Source organism: Crinia signifera, chromosome 5 (genome assembly GCF_055691185.1).
Source record: "Crinia signifera chromosome 5, ASM5569118v1, whole genome shotgun sequence".
Lineage (NCBI taxonomy): Eukaryota > Metazoa > Chordata > Amphibia > Anura > Myobatrachidae > Crinia > Crinia signifera.
Genome location: NC_139221.1, coordinates 281033095 through 281049641, shown reverse-complemented (window position 1 = coordinate 281049641; position 16547 = coordinate 281033095). Strand labels below are relative to the sequence as shown.

The window sequence follows — 16547 nt, the reverse complement described above, 5'->3', positions numbered from 1 at the left end:
TTGGTAGAGGTCAGTCCTATTCAGCGGCAGCCGCCAGAGCGTGGGACGGCTGCAGCAGGACAATTTGTAAGAGACATTTTTACATATAGCCCCCGAAGGATTTTTCCACCATACAATTGGCCCTTTGCACAAAAAAGGTTCCCCACCCCTGCTTTACATGGTTTCCGTATTTTTCAATGCATTTACTATGATTTCGGCTTTTCTAATACTCTTTACATGGTTTACGGCTTTTTCAATCCATTTACTTATGCTTTTACCCTCTTCCCTTATTTAATCTAAAAAAGAGTTTATCATGAATGTGATGTTACAGCAGCAGTGCTAGCACAGGGTACACAGTACACACATGACTAGTACATGTTTGGTCTCTCTATAAAAGCACTGCAGCGCTTACACTGACATACCACTAGGTGGCGAGCTTTGGTTTCTTGGATTCGGTCACCTTGTTATTCCGCCCCCGGTTACTATAACAACCCCAGGGACGCGGTGCAGACACTGCAGAATCCGTCTTTATCTGCATAATTTCTCTCAGGAAGTATTCCAGTCATGTAAGTAGCTATAGTAACTATTTATTCGGACACGGAACGTTTAGTAAATACCTCCTTATAACGTTTAATCTCCTTACCATGCTTTCTATAGTAACATCCTAGAAAACGATTGCAATTCAGCACATCTACTACTTCTGTTATACACAGGACAGGATGCAATACCCAGTTACACTGCTTATATTCCCATGTTACCTGTGCATTCATTGCTGCATCACTTGCACACATACAGTAGTAGGTGCATTGTAAGAAGCAGAAGTGAGCCACTACAGTATGTGTTGTTAACCTCCTATGGACATGATCCAAAGGAGCTGTGCACCCACCTGCACCCACCTGCCACTTTATGCACCTTGCACTTTATTGGAATCCAACCAGCCGCCCTTCCTTGGAGGACTGTTCCACATTATCCAGATCTTCAGTGGACTTTTGCATCATCTTCACCACCAAAGGAGGTTATTGCTACAAATGCAATCCTAACAGGATATACAAATCCCCTGGTGAACTGCATTGGTAAATATACCTACCTTAAACAGCTTGAACTTATATGGAAAATGCACCATTTCTTGTGACCTGAATGGTCCTTTCCTCCATTTTCACATCATCTTGGTGGTAATTATAGGAGCGGATCCTGATTTATTCAACAATGCCAGTGGCTTTTTGAGGGCAACATATACATGTTTTTATTATAATTTTTTTTGTGATTGTATGTGTACCATTAAATGTTATTTTTATCCTAAAACTCTTCACTGGTTTAGAGATACTTTTTCTCCTCTCCTTTGCGCCTTATTTCAGGGATCTACTCAGTCCCTTCAGTAGCTGCCAGTGCCCATTTGGCTACTTCGGTAGTCTCTGGTTTTTACTTCTGGAAACTAATTGACAGGGGCTGCTGTGATTGGACAGCAGCTGTATCTTTTGTCCAATCACAGCAGCCCCTGTCAATTAAACACTTCTATAAGTGCCGCTTTGGCCATTATTTTGAATGGGCTTTTCTAGCCCACGGCTTAGCCCTAACACACACCCCCCCCCCCCTCCTCCCCCGGCGCTTCATTCCCTTCACTTGTTTGGGAGGCACACTTATCGGTGCCTCCCAAACTAATTTAAATATTACAAATTGCAAAAATAATAAAAAAGAAAATACTTATGACACAGAATATGTGTCATAAGTATATTCGGTACTTGTTTCCTAGCACGGCGCCCCCGATGTCCATCGTAGGGCATCTGATCGCATCGTATGTCATATAGCCACATACGATGCATGCGATTTGTTTTTTAATTGTACAAGCACCCTGATGGGTGCTTACAATGTTAAATGCACCCCCACGCCACCTCCACTATCAATGCAAACCCGAAGCACAAACTCACTGCGCTCGCCACACTATCTAAAATCAACTCCACACCGATGAAGATAGTGGGGGTATGAAAAGGTCGGAGGATGCGTTCCGCCACCCCTCGCGGGCTTGCAGCGCTCACCACGCTTCGGGTTGGAGTTGATCCTGGGGGTGGCGTTGACAATGGGGGGCCATTTAACATTGTAAGGACCCATCAGGGTGCTTGTACAATAAAAAATCGTATACCATCGCATCGTATGCCATTGTATGGCATACAATGCGATATTTTATTGTACAATATCGCGTCGCATCGCATCGTATACCATATTAAGTGTTATGGTATACGATGCGATGGGCGCCGTGCTAGGAAACAAGTACCGTATATTCTTTGTATTATTTTAAACAAAATTACAGGGGACGCACTGCCTCCGCTTACTGCGTATCCCTGATTCGTATAGCATTTGGATGATTTGTCTATATTGTCCTGCATTGTTATGGCTTCCATTCACTTTAAGTAAAACATTCTTTGGAGCAGATGTATTAAGCCTGGCGAAGAGATAACTGGAGAAAAAGTGGAAGGAGATAACGCACCAACCAATCAACTTCCAACTGTCATATTTCAAACACTGCTGATTGGCTGGTGTGTTATCTCCTTCCACTTTATCTCCACTTTATCTCTTCACCAGGCTTAATACATCTGCCCCTCTGTTTCTTCTTCTTGGAATCCATTGGCATTGCTCACCATCATCTGCTTAGTAACACTGCCATCTAGTGCTCATTGGTGGCAGTTTTTTACTTGATGTTAATTACTGTGAATTACTTTCAATGTTTTACAATGTGTGTCTTTATGCTTTCTATGTCCTTTTTCTGCATATAAGACAGAGTCTGTAGCTGAAATGGAAGTGGGTGGAAATGCGACTTCAGCGTGTGAGCAGTCGCAACAAAATTAAATTAAGGCCTGTTCTGGATGTGCAGTCTCCAAAGGTCCATACACACTGGGTGACTATGCCCAGCATGTATGGACAGCGATGATAGCGTTCATCGCTGGGGGAAAGACGCTCACTGCATACACACTGTGGGGTACATTTATTAAGCTTGGTGAAGTGATAACGTGTCTGGTCTTTATAACCGGCCAATCAGCTAACTGTCATTTTTCAAACCAAACCTGTAACTTTACATTTAGGAGCTGATTGACCGGTGATAAAGTACCAGCCACATTATCACTTCACCAAGCTTAATAAATCTACCACAGAACGGCTTTCCCCCTGCCCGGTGCCGACTGAGGGGAGAGGGCGGCTTTGCATAGCGCAGAGCTATGCAAAGCTGTCCTCAAAGCCGCTCATCTGCTGATATTACCAGCAGATGAGCGGCTTTCCCAGTGATGATGTGGCAGCGCGCAGCAGTGCTCACCATTCATCGCTGGGGCATACGCACTGGGTGGCTGTTTTGAGCGGCTTTCAGCTCAAAGTCGCCCAGTGTGTATGGGCCTTAACTGAGCCTTCTAAAGGGTTCTAAGTTGTGTCACCTCTGACCCTGGTTTAAGTGTAAAGTTAATAGTGATGACTGCAAAGCTGCTAATAATGACTGCATCTGATTGGTCACCAGTGTGAAAAACACACCTACAGTATTTATTCGTATACATAAGAACAGCAGGAGCAGCGCTTAACCCTTTGAGTGCCATCATCTCTGTGAGAGATGTTCAGAATATCGGCTAAAAATGTCAGCGTCGCTCACATTTGTTATATAAATTCAAATAAAAAATGTTGTGTAAAAGAGATTATAATTCCTATATAAGGTAAATATTACAGGTCATTATCATGAATAAAAATGTTTGCACACATATTTTGACAAATTCACTTGACACTCCAAGGGTTAAAAGGGCATGTTTTACTGCAAGGATTACTTGTTTTACAAAAATATAGAACAATTCATACTCAGTTAAAATAGCCTTCACATTTATTTTTAAGTAATAAAAAATACAGGAATTCAGATGCACCAAACCGCTTGGGCACTTATTTGCTGAACATTCCAGCCACTAACTTCACTGATTAGCATTTTCTGTACTGTTGGTGATGTCACAACTCCATTTGTAATCCAGTCCCATCTCAGCCAAGTATGAAAAGGGTTAGGGAGTCAAAGCCGGGGGTAATTGCCCATGTGACTAGGGGGGGGGGGGGGTGTAATTCTGAATGATTTGCTCCCCCGTGCGTTTGCACAGGGGAGTGATGTGTTCAGTCTGCGCATGTGCATACTAATGTATGTACATGTGCAGGGTCCCAGGATGAACGGACTCAGCGATTTGCATAGTTGCCAATCCATTCACATGGGACAGTGCAGGCGGGGGACTTGGGGTGGCGGTCCAGGGTGCTGCCCATGGGAACGCCCAGCGTTTCATGGGCATCCCCATGAAAACGCTGGGCGTTCCCATGAGATTGCGGACAGGATGAGGTGGGCCGGGGGGCAAGCGGCTGACGTGCATTTCTTTGGGCAGGCATAGGCAAATATAAGTCAGTCTCCACTGACTTATCTTTGCGTGGCCCGAAGAATCATTTGACCATCGACAGATTTCTCCATCAGTCGGACATGCGAGGAGATGTGTCACAAAGACACATCCCCATCAAATGATTTCTCCCCCGCACCCAAGGCTGCAAATGGATGATTATGCAAATCCGCAGCTGTGCGGGAGCTGGCGACGTGCGAGGGGAGGGCGGGCGGCGTCTGGGGGACTCGCAAGGCTTTGAAATTTGCAGCCTTGTGAGTCAACCAGAATAAGGTCTCTAGCCTCTGGTTGAATAATAATGGCCAAAGTGCAGAAAACCGCCCTCCAGGGTATCAGTCTCACCTTCCACGGTCATATCCCGGCTGCTGGTACTTTGTCCTTTCTGCAGCCTTATCTGGATTGAGGTACCTAGTTTAGAGTATCCTCGGCCAGTAGTGGTTGATTGCTCATACAATGCATTTCCCCGCCTTGAGCACAATCATCTGGTACCAGATGAAGCCGTTGAAAAAGAACTCCCTTCTAGCAAATTAACCCCTAAATTGCTTGTTCATGCAGCTAATACATAAGACCTGTTTAATTTTTTTATGTTTTTAACCAGTAACTGTTATCTGTCTTCTCTGTGTCCTTGATGCTTCTCCTCTGTTAGGACACTGTATACTGCTCAGCGTTTCTCTTTAGTTAAAGTCTTCTATATCTTTCTGGGTTGCCAGACGGGGTCCCGACAGGCATTTACCTGATGTCGAGATCCCGACTGTCAAAACACTGACAGCCAGGTTCCCGACGGCCACCGGCTATTTTCCCTCATGGGGGTCCACGACCCCCCATAGAGGGAGAATAGAATAGGTGGCTTGTGTAGCGAGCCACCGTGCCCTAAGGGGCTTAGTTGCGCTCACCATGCTGTCTGGGTCCCGCCAGTCAGGATCCCAACGTCGGGCTAATGACTGTCGGGATCCCAACTGTCGGAACCCTATACCACACCCATCTTTCTGTACCTTTTCTCATATCCACAGTGCTGCCACACATGTATCTTGCATCTGATAATACAATCCCACACAAGTCGCATAGGTGTTAAGGCTGCCCCGCTTTACCTCTCCCCTTTCTTCCTCATTGGTGGTGAATGTGACTGTATGTACCTGTCATTACTGTGCATTTATCCCTACTACCTATGGGCATGATTTTACTTATGAGGGTGGGGTAATTGTCTTTCATAGTGGTAGTTGTGGTGGTCATCATCCAGTGTTGGTTGAGGGCATTGCAGATCAGCCTAATTGTTTACCCTTGTGGAGAATGGAGGACAATTGCAGATCCCACTGTGGCACTGTATAGCTGTGACACTGTATAATGGTAGAACCCACTCACACTTAAGAAAATAGCCCTTGTTCCTGACAGCTCATGTCCGCACATAACTGACCTCTCTTCTATAGCCCCATTGTGGTATTTTAAAATATTTGTTGACTCCCCAGTGTCCACAAACTGACAAGCAATACTGTTATTTCATACCCTTGTTTTTTTCTCTCTAGAACTGTCAGATAGTGACAGTAAAGGGAAGATGTCTACAGATGAGATTCTCCACAGAGCCACACTTTCCCCTGACCCTGCTATGTATAGGCCAAGACCATCCTCTCAAAAGACGCAGGTAAAGTAATACAGTATATTAACATGGAGTAAATGCTACATACATACTGTATGGCCGGAAAGGGCATCATGGGTCTGGGTCTGAAAATGTTCAAGTGCCTATTATTATTTATTTATTACCAGTTATTTATATAGCGCACACATATTCCGCAGCACTTTACAGAGTATAGTTGAACAATCACATCAGTCCCTGCCCTAGTGGAGCTTACCAGAGCCGGCCCTAGGCATAGGCAGACTAGGCAAGTGCCTAGGGCATTTGGAATGCCTAGGGGCAGCAGAAGCTTCTGCTGTTTAAAATGATATGCAGCATGCCTATATTCTGTGTGTGAGTGAGGCTGTATCTGCATATGAAATAGTGTATTCATGGAAATCACTGTAACATAGCATTCCGTATGCAGGTACAGCCACAGTCGCACACAGAATATAGGCATGCTGCATATCATTTTAATCATCGGAAGCTCCTTGTGTGTGCTGGTCATAACAATGCAAATAAGATGAATTTTCAGCAAAAAAATGGCACCCAACGTTAGCAGAACTGGCCAGGAGCTGCATGGCCTATTGAGGCAAGATGTATGAGGAAACATCTGTATCCAAGCAGAGGCAGAGGTCATAGTGTTAGCGGCTGTGCGAGTGCTGTCTGCGGGTAGGTTGGTTGTGCAATAGTGTTCAGCATATGTGTAAGGGGCATTATGTGTGTCATGTATAAATGCATTAATAATGTGCGACATATGTGTAACAGGCATTATGTGTGTCGTGTATAAGGGCATTAATAATGTGCAACTTATGTGTAATAGGCATTATGTGTGTCATGTGTATAAGGGCATTAATAATGTGCAACATACCATATGTGGGTACTCTTTACCTAGCACGGCGCCCATCGCGGGCATCGCGGGTACATTTATGCCTGCCCGCGACGCGACCGACGCGATGCTCACGATTTCCCATTGAAACCCATGTTAAACATGGAAATCGCGTCGGTCGCGTCGCGGCCGGCCATAAATGTGCACACGATGGCCGCGACGCGATGCCCCCGATTTGCCATAGGAATCTATGTTAAAAGGCCCGATGGACACGATTTTTATGTCAAATGCCTCAATGCCCACGATTTCCACATAGGAATCAATGTTAAATGGGCCTTAGAGCCCAAATAGGCACAATTAACCCTTAAATGTCCCCCCAAATTTTTTAACGCCACCCCACGATCCACGCCAACCCGAAGCGTGGCGAGCGCAGCGAGCCCGCGAGGGGCGGCGGTACGCGTCCTCCGACCTTTTCATGCCCTACTATCCACGTCGGCGTGGAGTTGAGAATAGAATAGTGTGGCGAGCGCAGCGAGCCACCGAGCCCGAAGCGTGGCGAGCGCAGTGAGCCCCGCGAGGGGACGCGGATACCTTCACAGTTATACGCGTCCCCTCGCGGGCTTCACAGGTGTCCGTGGCGACGCGGACACCTGTGAAGTCCGCGAGGGGACGCGTATAACTGTGAAGGTATCCGCGTCCCCTCGCGGGGCTCGCTGCGCTCGCCACGCTTCGGGCTCGGTGGCTCGCTGCGCTCGCCACACTATTCTATTCTCAACTCCACGCCGACGTGGATAGTAGGGCATGAAAAGGTCGGAGGACGCGTACCGCCGCCCCTCGCGGGCTCGCTGCGCTCGCCACGCTTCGGGTTGGCGTGGATCGTGGGGTGGCGTTAAAAAATTTGGGGGGACATTTAAGGGTTAATTGTGCCTATTTGGGCTGTAAGGCCCATTTAACATTGTTTCCTATGGTAAAATCGGGTCCATTGAGCCATTTAACATGAAAATCGTGTCCATCGGGCCTTTTAACATTGATTCCTATGGGAAATCGTGGGCATCGCGTCGTGGCCATCGTGTGCACATTTATAGCCGGCCGCGACGCGACCGACACGATTTCCATATTTAACATGGTTTTCAATGGGAAATCGGGAGCATCGCGTCGCGTCCGGGCACCTTTAGCCCGCACACGACGCGACCGACGCGATTTTTTACCTCACGATGCCCACGATCAAGATCGTGGGCGCCGTGCTAGGTAAAGAGTACCCATATGTGTAATGGGCATTATGTGTGTCATGTATAAATGCATTAATAATGTGCGACATATGTGTGCGACATATGTGTAACATGCATTATGTGTGTTATGTGTATAAGGGCATTATTAATTTGTGCAACATATGTGTAATGGGCATTATGTGTGTCATGTGTATAAGGGCATTATTAATGTGCAACATATGTGTAAGGGGCATTATGTGTGTCATTATGTGTATGAAGGGCATTAATAAAGGTTGGCATAATGTGTAAGGGGCATTATGATTATAAGGACATTAATAATGTGTGTCATGCGTAAGGGGCATTACTGTGTGGTATTATCAGGGGTGCCGAGAGAAAGGGATGGGGGTACAAATTACCCAGGCCAAAGTCTGATGGAAGGGCCCAGTGGGGGCCCAAGTGACAGCAGCAGCTGCAGCTCTTCTCCTCTGCCCAGCACACACTGCTTTGTGCTGGGTTGCAGTGTGGCCATGGAAGTGCTTAAAATACAATATTTTCTCAGGATTTTTTTCTAAGGGTATAATGTGAATAATGTGAGGAGTAATGTATATAAGGCAAAGTGGTACTACTGTGTGATGTAACATGAATAAGGGACACCATCGCATGATATAATGTGAATTGGGGGTACTATTGGGTGGCCATGCCCCTTCCCAGCAAGAACACACCCCTGTTTGGGCTGCGCACCGAATGTGTGCACTGTTTCTATTTAAAATATTGCGGTAGGAGCATCAAAATGATGACTGCTATGATGAGGGTTGATGGTGCTGGGAAAGGGGAGCAGGGTCAGAGGCGGAACTAGTGGCAGTGCTAGGGGGCACCAGCCAAAATCTTGCCTAGGGCATCATTTAGGCTAGGGCCGTCTCTGGAGCTTACAATCTATATTCCCTACCATATGTACAAGCACACATTCATTATAGTGTTCATTTGTTGGGAGCCAATTAACCTTCTAGTATATTCTTTTGGATTTAGTATGAGAAGTGGGGGAGGTTAGGCGTTCTGGGGTGGGCACCCAGCGTTTCATAGGCGTACCCACTAAAACAGTGGGCACGCCCATATAAACACTGGGTGGACCCCAGCGCGCAGAGGCATGCCCCTGCTTGCTCAGGGTGGGCGGATGACGTTATAGTAAGTCTTGGCTTACTGTTATCTGCAAACAGAGGATAAATCATTCACTGGTGAGTAACGAATGATTTTACCTCTGTGCGGCCGCCTGCAAGGCGCATGTGTAAGCATAGCAAGGGATTCAGCAAGCGGCAGGGGGACGTGCGCTTGGCAGGGTGGCGTTAACCTGCTTGCTAGCCAGTGAATATATGCAGCCTAGTGAGCAGTTCTGAATCGGGCCCATAATGTAGGTGTGGTACTTGTTTCCTAGCATGGCCACAACGATCATGATCGTGGGCATCGTGAGGAAAAATCGGGGGCATCGCGGCCATCGCATGCACTAAAAAATCGGGTGCGATGGTCGCGACGCAATGCCCGCGATTTCCCCATAGGGAACAATGTTAAATGCCTCAATTTAGCCGCGATGCCCCCGATTTCCCATAGGAAACAATGTTAAATGGGTCAATTTACCCAAATCATCATAGGGAACAATGTTAAATGGTCCATAAACCCCCAAAACACCCCTGAACAGTGAAATCTCCCCCCAAAAGTATTTTACGCCACCCCACGATCAACGCGAACCCGAAGCGTGGCGAGCGCAGCGAGCCCGCGAGGGGCGGCGGTACGCATCCTCCGACCTTTTCATACCCCCACTATCCACGTCGGCGTGGAGTTGAGAATAGAATAGTGTGGCGAGCGCAGCAAGCCACCGAGCCTGAAGTGTGGCGAGTGCAGCGAGCCCCGCGAGGGGACGCGGATACCTGTGAAGCCCGCGAAGGGACCCATTTACCTGTGAAGGTATCCACGTCCCCTCGCCGGGCTCGCCATGCTTCGGGCTCGGTGGCTCGCTGCGCTCGCCGCACTATTCTATTCTCAACTCCACGCCGACGTGGATAGTGGGGGTATGAAAAGGTCGGAGGACGCGTACCGCCGCCCCTCGCGCGCTCGCCACGCTTCGGGTTCGCGTTGATCGTGGGGTGGCGTAAACTACTTTTGGGGGGACATTTCACTGTTCTGGGGTGTTTTTGGGGCTTTCTGGCCCATTTACCATTGTTCCCTATGATGATTTGGTGAAATTGAGGCATTTAACATTGTTCCCTATGGGAAATCGGGGGCATCGCGGGTACATTGAGCCATTTAACATTGTTTCCTATGGGGAAATCGAGGGCATCGCATCTGGACCATTTAAGCCTTTTTTAGCCGCATACGACGCGACCGACGCGATTTTGACTTTTTTCAATGCATTTCAATGGGAAAATCGGGGGCATCGCGTCGGTCGCGTCGTATACCACTAAAAATGACACCTGATGCCCGCGATTGTGGCCGTGCTAGGAAACAAGTACCGTAGGTGTATTTCCTGTACTCTCACAGGAAGTATGTTTGTTCCAAATCATTGATCAGGTTTGCCAACCCTCCTGGAATGGCCGGGAGGATTCCGAAAATCGGGTCCCCCTCCCGGCCCCCCGGAAAGGTAGGAAACCCTCCCGGATTCCAGCGGTCCCCCCCCCCACCCCCCCCCCCCCCTCAGTTACCTGGGGGCAGAAGCTTTAAATTGCCGCGATTCGCGGTGTTTCAGCAGAAGGGGCAGAGCTAAATATGCAAATCGTCATATTTAGCTCCGCCCCCTCATGGGAGACCCACATATTGCGGGATTTGCATCACTGGGGGCAGGGACTGATGATGTCTCCATCAGGCCCCGCCCCCAGAAGTGATGCTGACAGTCTCCTCTCCGGGGTTCTCCCGGAGAGGAGACTGTAAAAGTCGGCAACCCTGTCATTGATGTATTGTGGGATTAAATATATTGTAACTTTATTTCTCTCACATCCTCTTGGTAGAAATGGAACCGTGGGATAAAGAGGCTTAGCACCATGTGACATTCCTTACACTCTATCCCTTAGTTTGCCAGGAAGTCACCCCCAAAATAGGAAGCTGTCACTGGCAGCCATATCTTTTATCTTCAGCCTCACTTTAATTTACTTCTGTTTGCTTGCACCGGCATATTGACAGCCACTGTTACCAGTATCTTTTTAAAACTTTAACAGATAATTGTCTAGTTTTATCAATGTTTTTATTGTTTTCAGGATATCTCTCATTTGTTAACAAGCCTTTTTAAAAATGTTTACACCGGAGAAGTCATTGGTAAAGATACAGGGGCCAACCTGATCCGGTCTAAGGGAGGAGACAACCCTTATCATAAGAAATTTGTGGAGGATCTCCAGCAGGTAAGACTGCACACTGAGGCTGACGACGCGCACTATCATAGCTGTTGGTATTGGCAAATCAGCACAGAAAAATGATGTGTCATAGACAATCATCCGCTTGTAGTTGTTCATATTATTGGCCTCCTGGACCCTATGTGGTCCAGCCTGTCAGTGCCTGGGTTCAGGTGACCTATGGTTGGTTCTCTTGTGTCCCTTACCTCTACTTTTATTACCTCTATCTATTTTTGTTTTTGTCATGCATTATTTCAAGAGCATTTTCACTGTGATCAGAGTTAGAAAAATCAACATACTGTATATTAACTTCTATTTGGGATGACATAGAGGGGCAGATGTATTAAGCCTTAACAAGAGATAAATGCAAGGGTGATAAAGAGAGATAAATGTCCAGCCAATCACCTCCTTACTGTCATGTTACAGGCTGTATGGTTTTCTTGGGGTGGGTCCTGCGCACTGGGGTGGCGCGCTCCCAAGAAGAAGGCCAGTAGGCCGAAACGCGTTGGAGCACACACAGCAATAAGCACCCACGAGATTGACAGCAACCAGGAGAGGCATCCCCGATATCCCCATCACCTCCGCCATCCGCCATCACAGACCTGTGCGCAACTGCACTGTGCAATCCCACCGGCACAGCAGAAGGAACATCGCAGCGTACAGCACAGACAAGCCAGGAACCAAGACGCCCGCCGGTCCGGCACGCAGCAAGCCAAGCACGCCGAACCAGAAGACGGATCCAGGGAAGGTGAGTATTGACAGGTCCGTTGGCGGGAAACTACGGGCGGCGGGCTGCGATCAAAAGCATCACCCGCCCGCGACCCCCGCCAGACACACCACGTTAGCGGTACCCACGGCGAGTTACACCGGGGAAGGCAGGACACAATCCAGCCTTCAACGGGGAGACCCACCCGCGGGGAAGCGACACACGGTGAGTCCAGACCGGCCATAACGAACCTCCCTGCCCGGACGCTCCATTCACCTGCAAACACTGACCAGAAAACACCTGTCAGGAGAACACACAAGGAGACCTAAGAACATCGCCGGCTCCCCTCTGGCTGTACCCCCACCACAACCTTACCCCCACCGACAAAGGCACACCTGGGCACCCAAGGACTCAGGAACTTTTCTGCCACTTACCACCACCGATTTAAGGATATCGAGGATACCCAGGGAACAGGCAAGCGGGACGCCGCTACCTGTCTCACCATCAGGTGACATAAAACAACGGTCACCACTGCCACTCTCGCACTATTTACGCATTATTGTATTAACCCCCCTTTTTTTATTATATAATCACAACTGCACGTTATGTAACAGGGATACCGATACTTTGTATCCACATTGTATGCACCTTGTATAAACCTGCACCTTGTTCAAATAAAACGCATTGCATAAACCACTCAGCAATCATCCATTCATTTTCACCCACACAAACCCCAAGGAGCAAAGCGCAGCACTACCAGAAAGAAAACCATGTTACAGGCTGTGTTTGAAAAAAGTCAGTAAGGAGATGATTGGCTGGACATTTATCTCTCTTTTTCACCCTTGCATTTATCTCTTGTTAAGGCTTAATACATCTGCCCCAGAGTGTATAAAGGCCCTCACAATCTCAGAGGGGAGAAGTCACATACAATGTCCCTTGAACCACCCGGGAGCTTCCCCGGTGGCAGGATCAGATAAGATGTTTTGTATGCGGTCCTTCTGCATATGATATATTGAATGCGATCCCATTCCCCACTGCCACCAAGTCGGAGGTAAGACATGCAGCAGGTCTGACTTCGATCTGATCCTCACAGGACTGCGCATTGGATCTAAGGGGATATCAAACACCTCCGATTTGGCCACTTTGGCCCGATCCATCAGAATTCGGTTAAAAGAGGTCAAAGTGTATGGAGGCCTGTAGTATTGTTAATGGATCCTTTTACAGTGGAGCAGTGGCGGATTCAGGGGGGGGGGGGGCACCCGGGCACGTACCCTCCTGTCATTAATTTTGTAGCTGAGGACCAGGGCTTTCCAACGAGCCCAGCCCCGTGTCTCTAGCCCCCCTGAAACCGGAGATATCGCCTGGCAAAGCTGTATCGTTTTTTTCCCCATAGGATAATATGGGACACGTCAATTCCGACCCCCCACCTGGTTCCGGCGGATGCCAGTTCCCCCCCTGGCATCGCAGAAGCTTGTGGTTGATCCCATTCCATTCCAAAATGGGCCTTCAAAATGATACCAGGCTCGTCCATATTGGTCAATTGGTTTCAGAGATATTGCATGTAAACTAATTTTTTTTATTTTTGAAATGTAATTTCTTGGCTGTTCATGTTCTTTGAGGGCAGATTACTCTGGAACCAAACGTTCCAGTTTCACTGGACCAAAATCATTCAAAGCCCACTCAAAAGTTCTTCAATATGATACTTGTCTTATGTAAATGGGTCAGTTGGTTCCGAAGATATAGCCGGTTAAATTAGAGAACTGGTTAAAGGGGTGGAGGGGTGGTTTTCTCTCCCCCTCACACCAGAAAATGCAGGGACTAGGCTGGTGTAAAAGGGGCCAACCTGGGAATGCATTTTCTGGTGTGAAAGGGGTATTTTTTCAAATAGCCAGGAACTGCAGTGCTCTGAATACAGCCAGGCTCTGCCACTGTCAGTGGCTATCACTTCTGCCTGGCGGCAGCTGTCCCCGTTTACCGCTAGCATGTATTCCCCCTTGACAATGAGCATGTAATCCCACATGGCAACAAGCATGGAACCTCTGGCAATGAGCATGGAACCCTTGGCAATGAGCATGTAGATAAGCAGCACTTATGTAGCATAATTTTTAATAGGCATTATGGTGTTTGGCATAATACATAATGGACATAATAGCGTGTAACTTAACTAGTAATGGACATTATGGTGTAAATGTTTAATGCGCGCCTTTGGCGCACAATGTCCCTGTTTATGAAGCGTATTGTGAATTTTGGCTTAATCTGTGTGGCATTATGTGAATTCTGGCTCAATCCATGTGGCATTATGTGAATTTTGTCTCAATCCATTTGGCATTATGTGAATTTTGTCTAAATCCGTGTTACATTATGTGAATTCTGGCTCAATCCATGTGACATTATGTGAATTTTGGCTCAATCCATTTGGCATTATGTGAATTTTGGCTCAATCCATTTGGCATTATGTGAATTTTGGCTCAATCCGTGTAGCATTATGTGAATTTTGGCTCAATCCGTGGGGGATTATGTAAATTCTGGCTCAATCCATGTGGCATTATGTGAATTTTGATACAATCCATGTGGCATTATGTGAATTTTGGCTCATTTCATTTGGCATCATGTGCAAGGGGCAAGTATAATGGGGTGTAGTATTTTGTTGCATAATGTGTAGAAGTTGTATATGGTGTTGTACACTACACTCAAGGATATGCCCCCTGTTGAGTGGCCACACCCCCTTTTATGGAGCGCGCCTTTGGCGCGCGCACAATTACATCCTTCACTTTTGTCGCCATGGTGGGCCTGCGTACTTTAACTGCCAGGGCCTATTTTTATTCCCATTCCCACCCTCTCTCTGCCGCTCTCTTAGCATGTACACTGGCACCACTAAGACTGCCCCTCCCCCACCTAAACCCTCTTTTATCATGGTGCCCCCCCTGTCATTTTATCCTGGATCCGCCCCTGCAGTGGAGCAAACCTGTGCAGGAATTTCAGGGCTCTTGTGTACACTCTCTTATGTACTGCAGGTCCGCACAGAGTATGAACGCAGAATGGCAGAGTGTGACATGGTAGAGCGTCACATTATTCAGGCACGTGCACGGGCCACTGCAGAGGAGGAGCGGAGGCTTAACTCCCTAAAGAATGAAGCTGGGGAGACATTTCAAAGTCTGGGGTTGCCGGCAGGTAAGATTACTGTGGATCAATTAACGCAACATTACTGGTGTACTGTAGGTGAATTGTATTATATCAAAATTGTGTACAGATTTCTTACAGGTCATGTGATGACACAGAATAGTAATATTTATTGTTCTGTTTTTATTAAACATGTGGTTTATGTACCTTTTCTAAAGGAACAGCATGAAATGACGGGCTTAGAGGTGCAAAATGTAGCATATTTAGGAGAATTTGTGCAGGGAACGGTGCTACTGGCTTAGTAAGGGCTAGACAGATGAATACATCTCACTTTGCAACCATATACTGTACATGCTTTCATACCTCCCAAAATTGGGGAGGATGCAGTCCAAACTACTGTGTGCATGCCCCATAAATACGTATGGATGGCTAGTGGTTGGAATACCGATGGCAGCATCCCAATGGAGGGAATCCTTATAGGGGTTAGGTAAGTATACTTGTCCTCCACCTGCGCCCTCCCATAACCCTCCCTTCCCGCAGCTAAACCCTAACTCTCCCTCACAACAGCCTAACCCCAACCCTCCACCTATCACATTTTTCAACCTTACTCTTCCGCTAGTGCCTTACCAAATCCCCCATACCCCGTGGTCTAAATCTAAGCCCCCTCCCCCGCAGCCTTATCCTAACCACCCTTCTAAGTGCTTAACTCTAACCTTCCCCCCTCGCAGTCTAACCCTAACCATGATTGCCCCCAACCGCAGCCTTTCACTAAGTCCCCACATAGTGCCTAAAGCTAACCCCCCTTCCCTGGCCAAATTATGATGATGAAGAATCAGAAGGAGCAGAAGGTGAAGTGGCTCTATTGTGAAGTAATGTGTATAAGGGGAAAAGAAAAAGCAAATGTGAACAGCGCACATGTGATGAGAATCGATGAAATAAAAATTTATTAAACAATGAGAAGTCTACATATAAGATCAAAGTACATACATGAGAATTAAAAACATTTGGGGCTAAAAATGAATTTAGCATGAATGATTGGCATATAAAACAATGTGGGTTGGAAAAGTTACTGGAGAGTCCGTTCCTATGTTACCCCTAGACGAATGTAGTGATGTATGATATTTACCACCCTTCGTAGGGTATAGATGTCCTCCTCCGAGTGTCGACGGGTCGGCCCAAAGTTGGCTCAAATCACCGATGGTTTGTGGTTTTTATAATGCTCGGGTATGCCCAAGAGGGTAAATTGTAGATGGTAAATTACCAAAGGGCTGTTCATGAGACGGAGGTACATAGAAGCAATGTCCTTGATGGAAAGGGCAGGTTTGTAACTCCAGGGG

The 16547-nt window shown here is 47.2% G+C and overlaps 1 protein-coding gene across 3 annotated transcripts in view; it reads left to right on the top strand.

Moving 5' to 3' along the window:
• Nucleotides 1–464: 464 nt before the first annotated feature.
• DLEC1 (DLEC1 cilia and flagella associated protein) overlaps nucleotides 465–16547 on the top strand; it is a 122612-nt gene continuing 106529 nt past the window's right edge. Inside the window, exons 1-4 of one of the 3 annotated variants that reach the window (XM_083189100.1) lie at nucleotides 465–545; nucleotides 5891–6006; nucleotides 11253–11393; nucleotides 15105–15261. In XM_083189100.1, coding sequence (XP_083045226.1) covers nucleotides 5920–6006; nucleotides 11253–11393; nucleotides 15105–15261 — 385 coding nt within the window. In that variant the 5' untranslated portion in view covers nucleotides 465–545; nucleotides 5891–5919. Of the gene's footprint in view, nucleotides 546–922; nucleotides 1053–5890; nucleotides 6007–11252; nucleotides 11394–15104; nucleotides 15262–16547 lie in introns of those variants that run through there. The other 2 variants (XM_083189102.1, XM_083189101.1) reach the window with 2 other exon arrangements.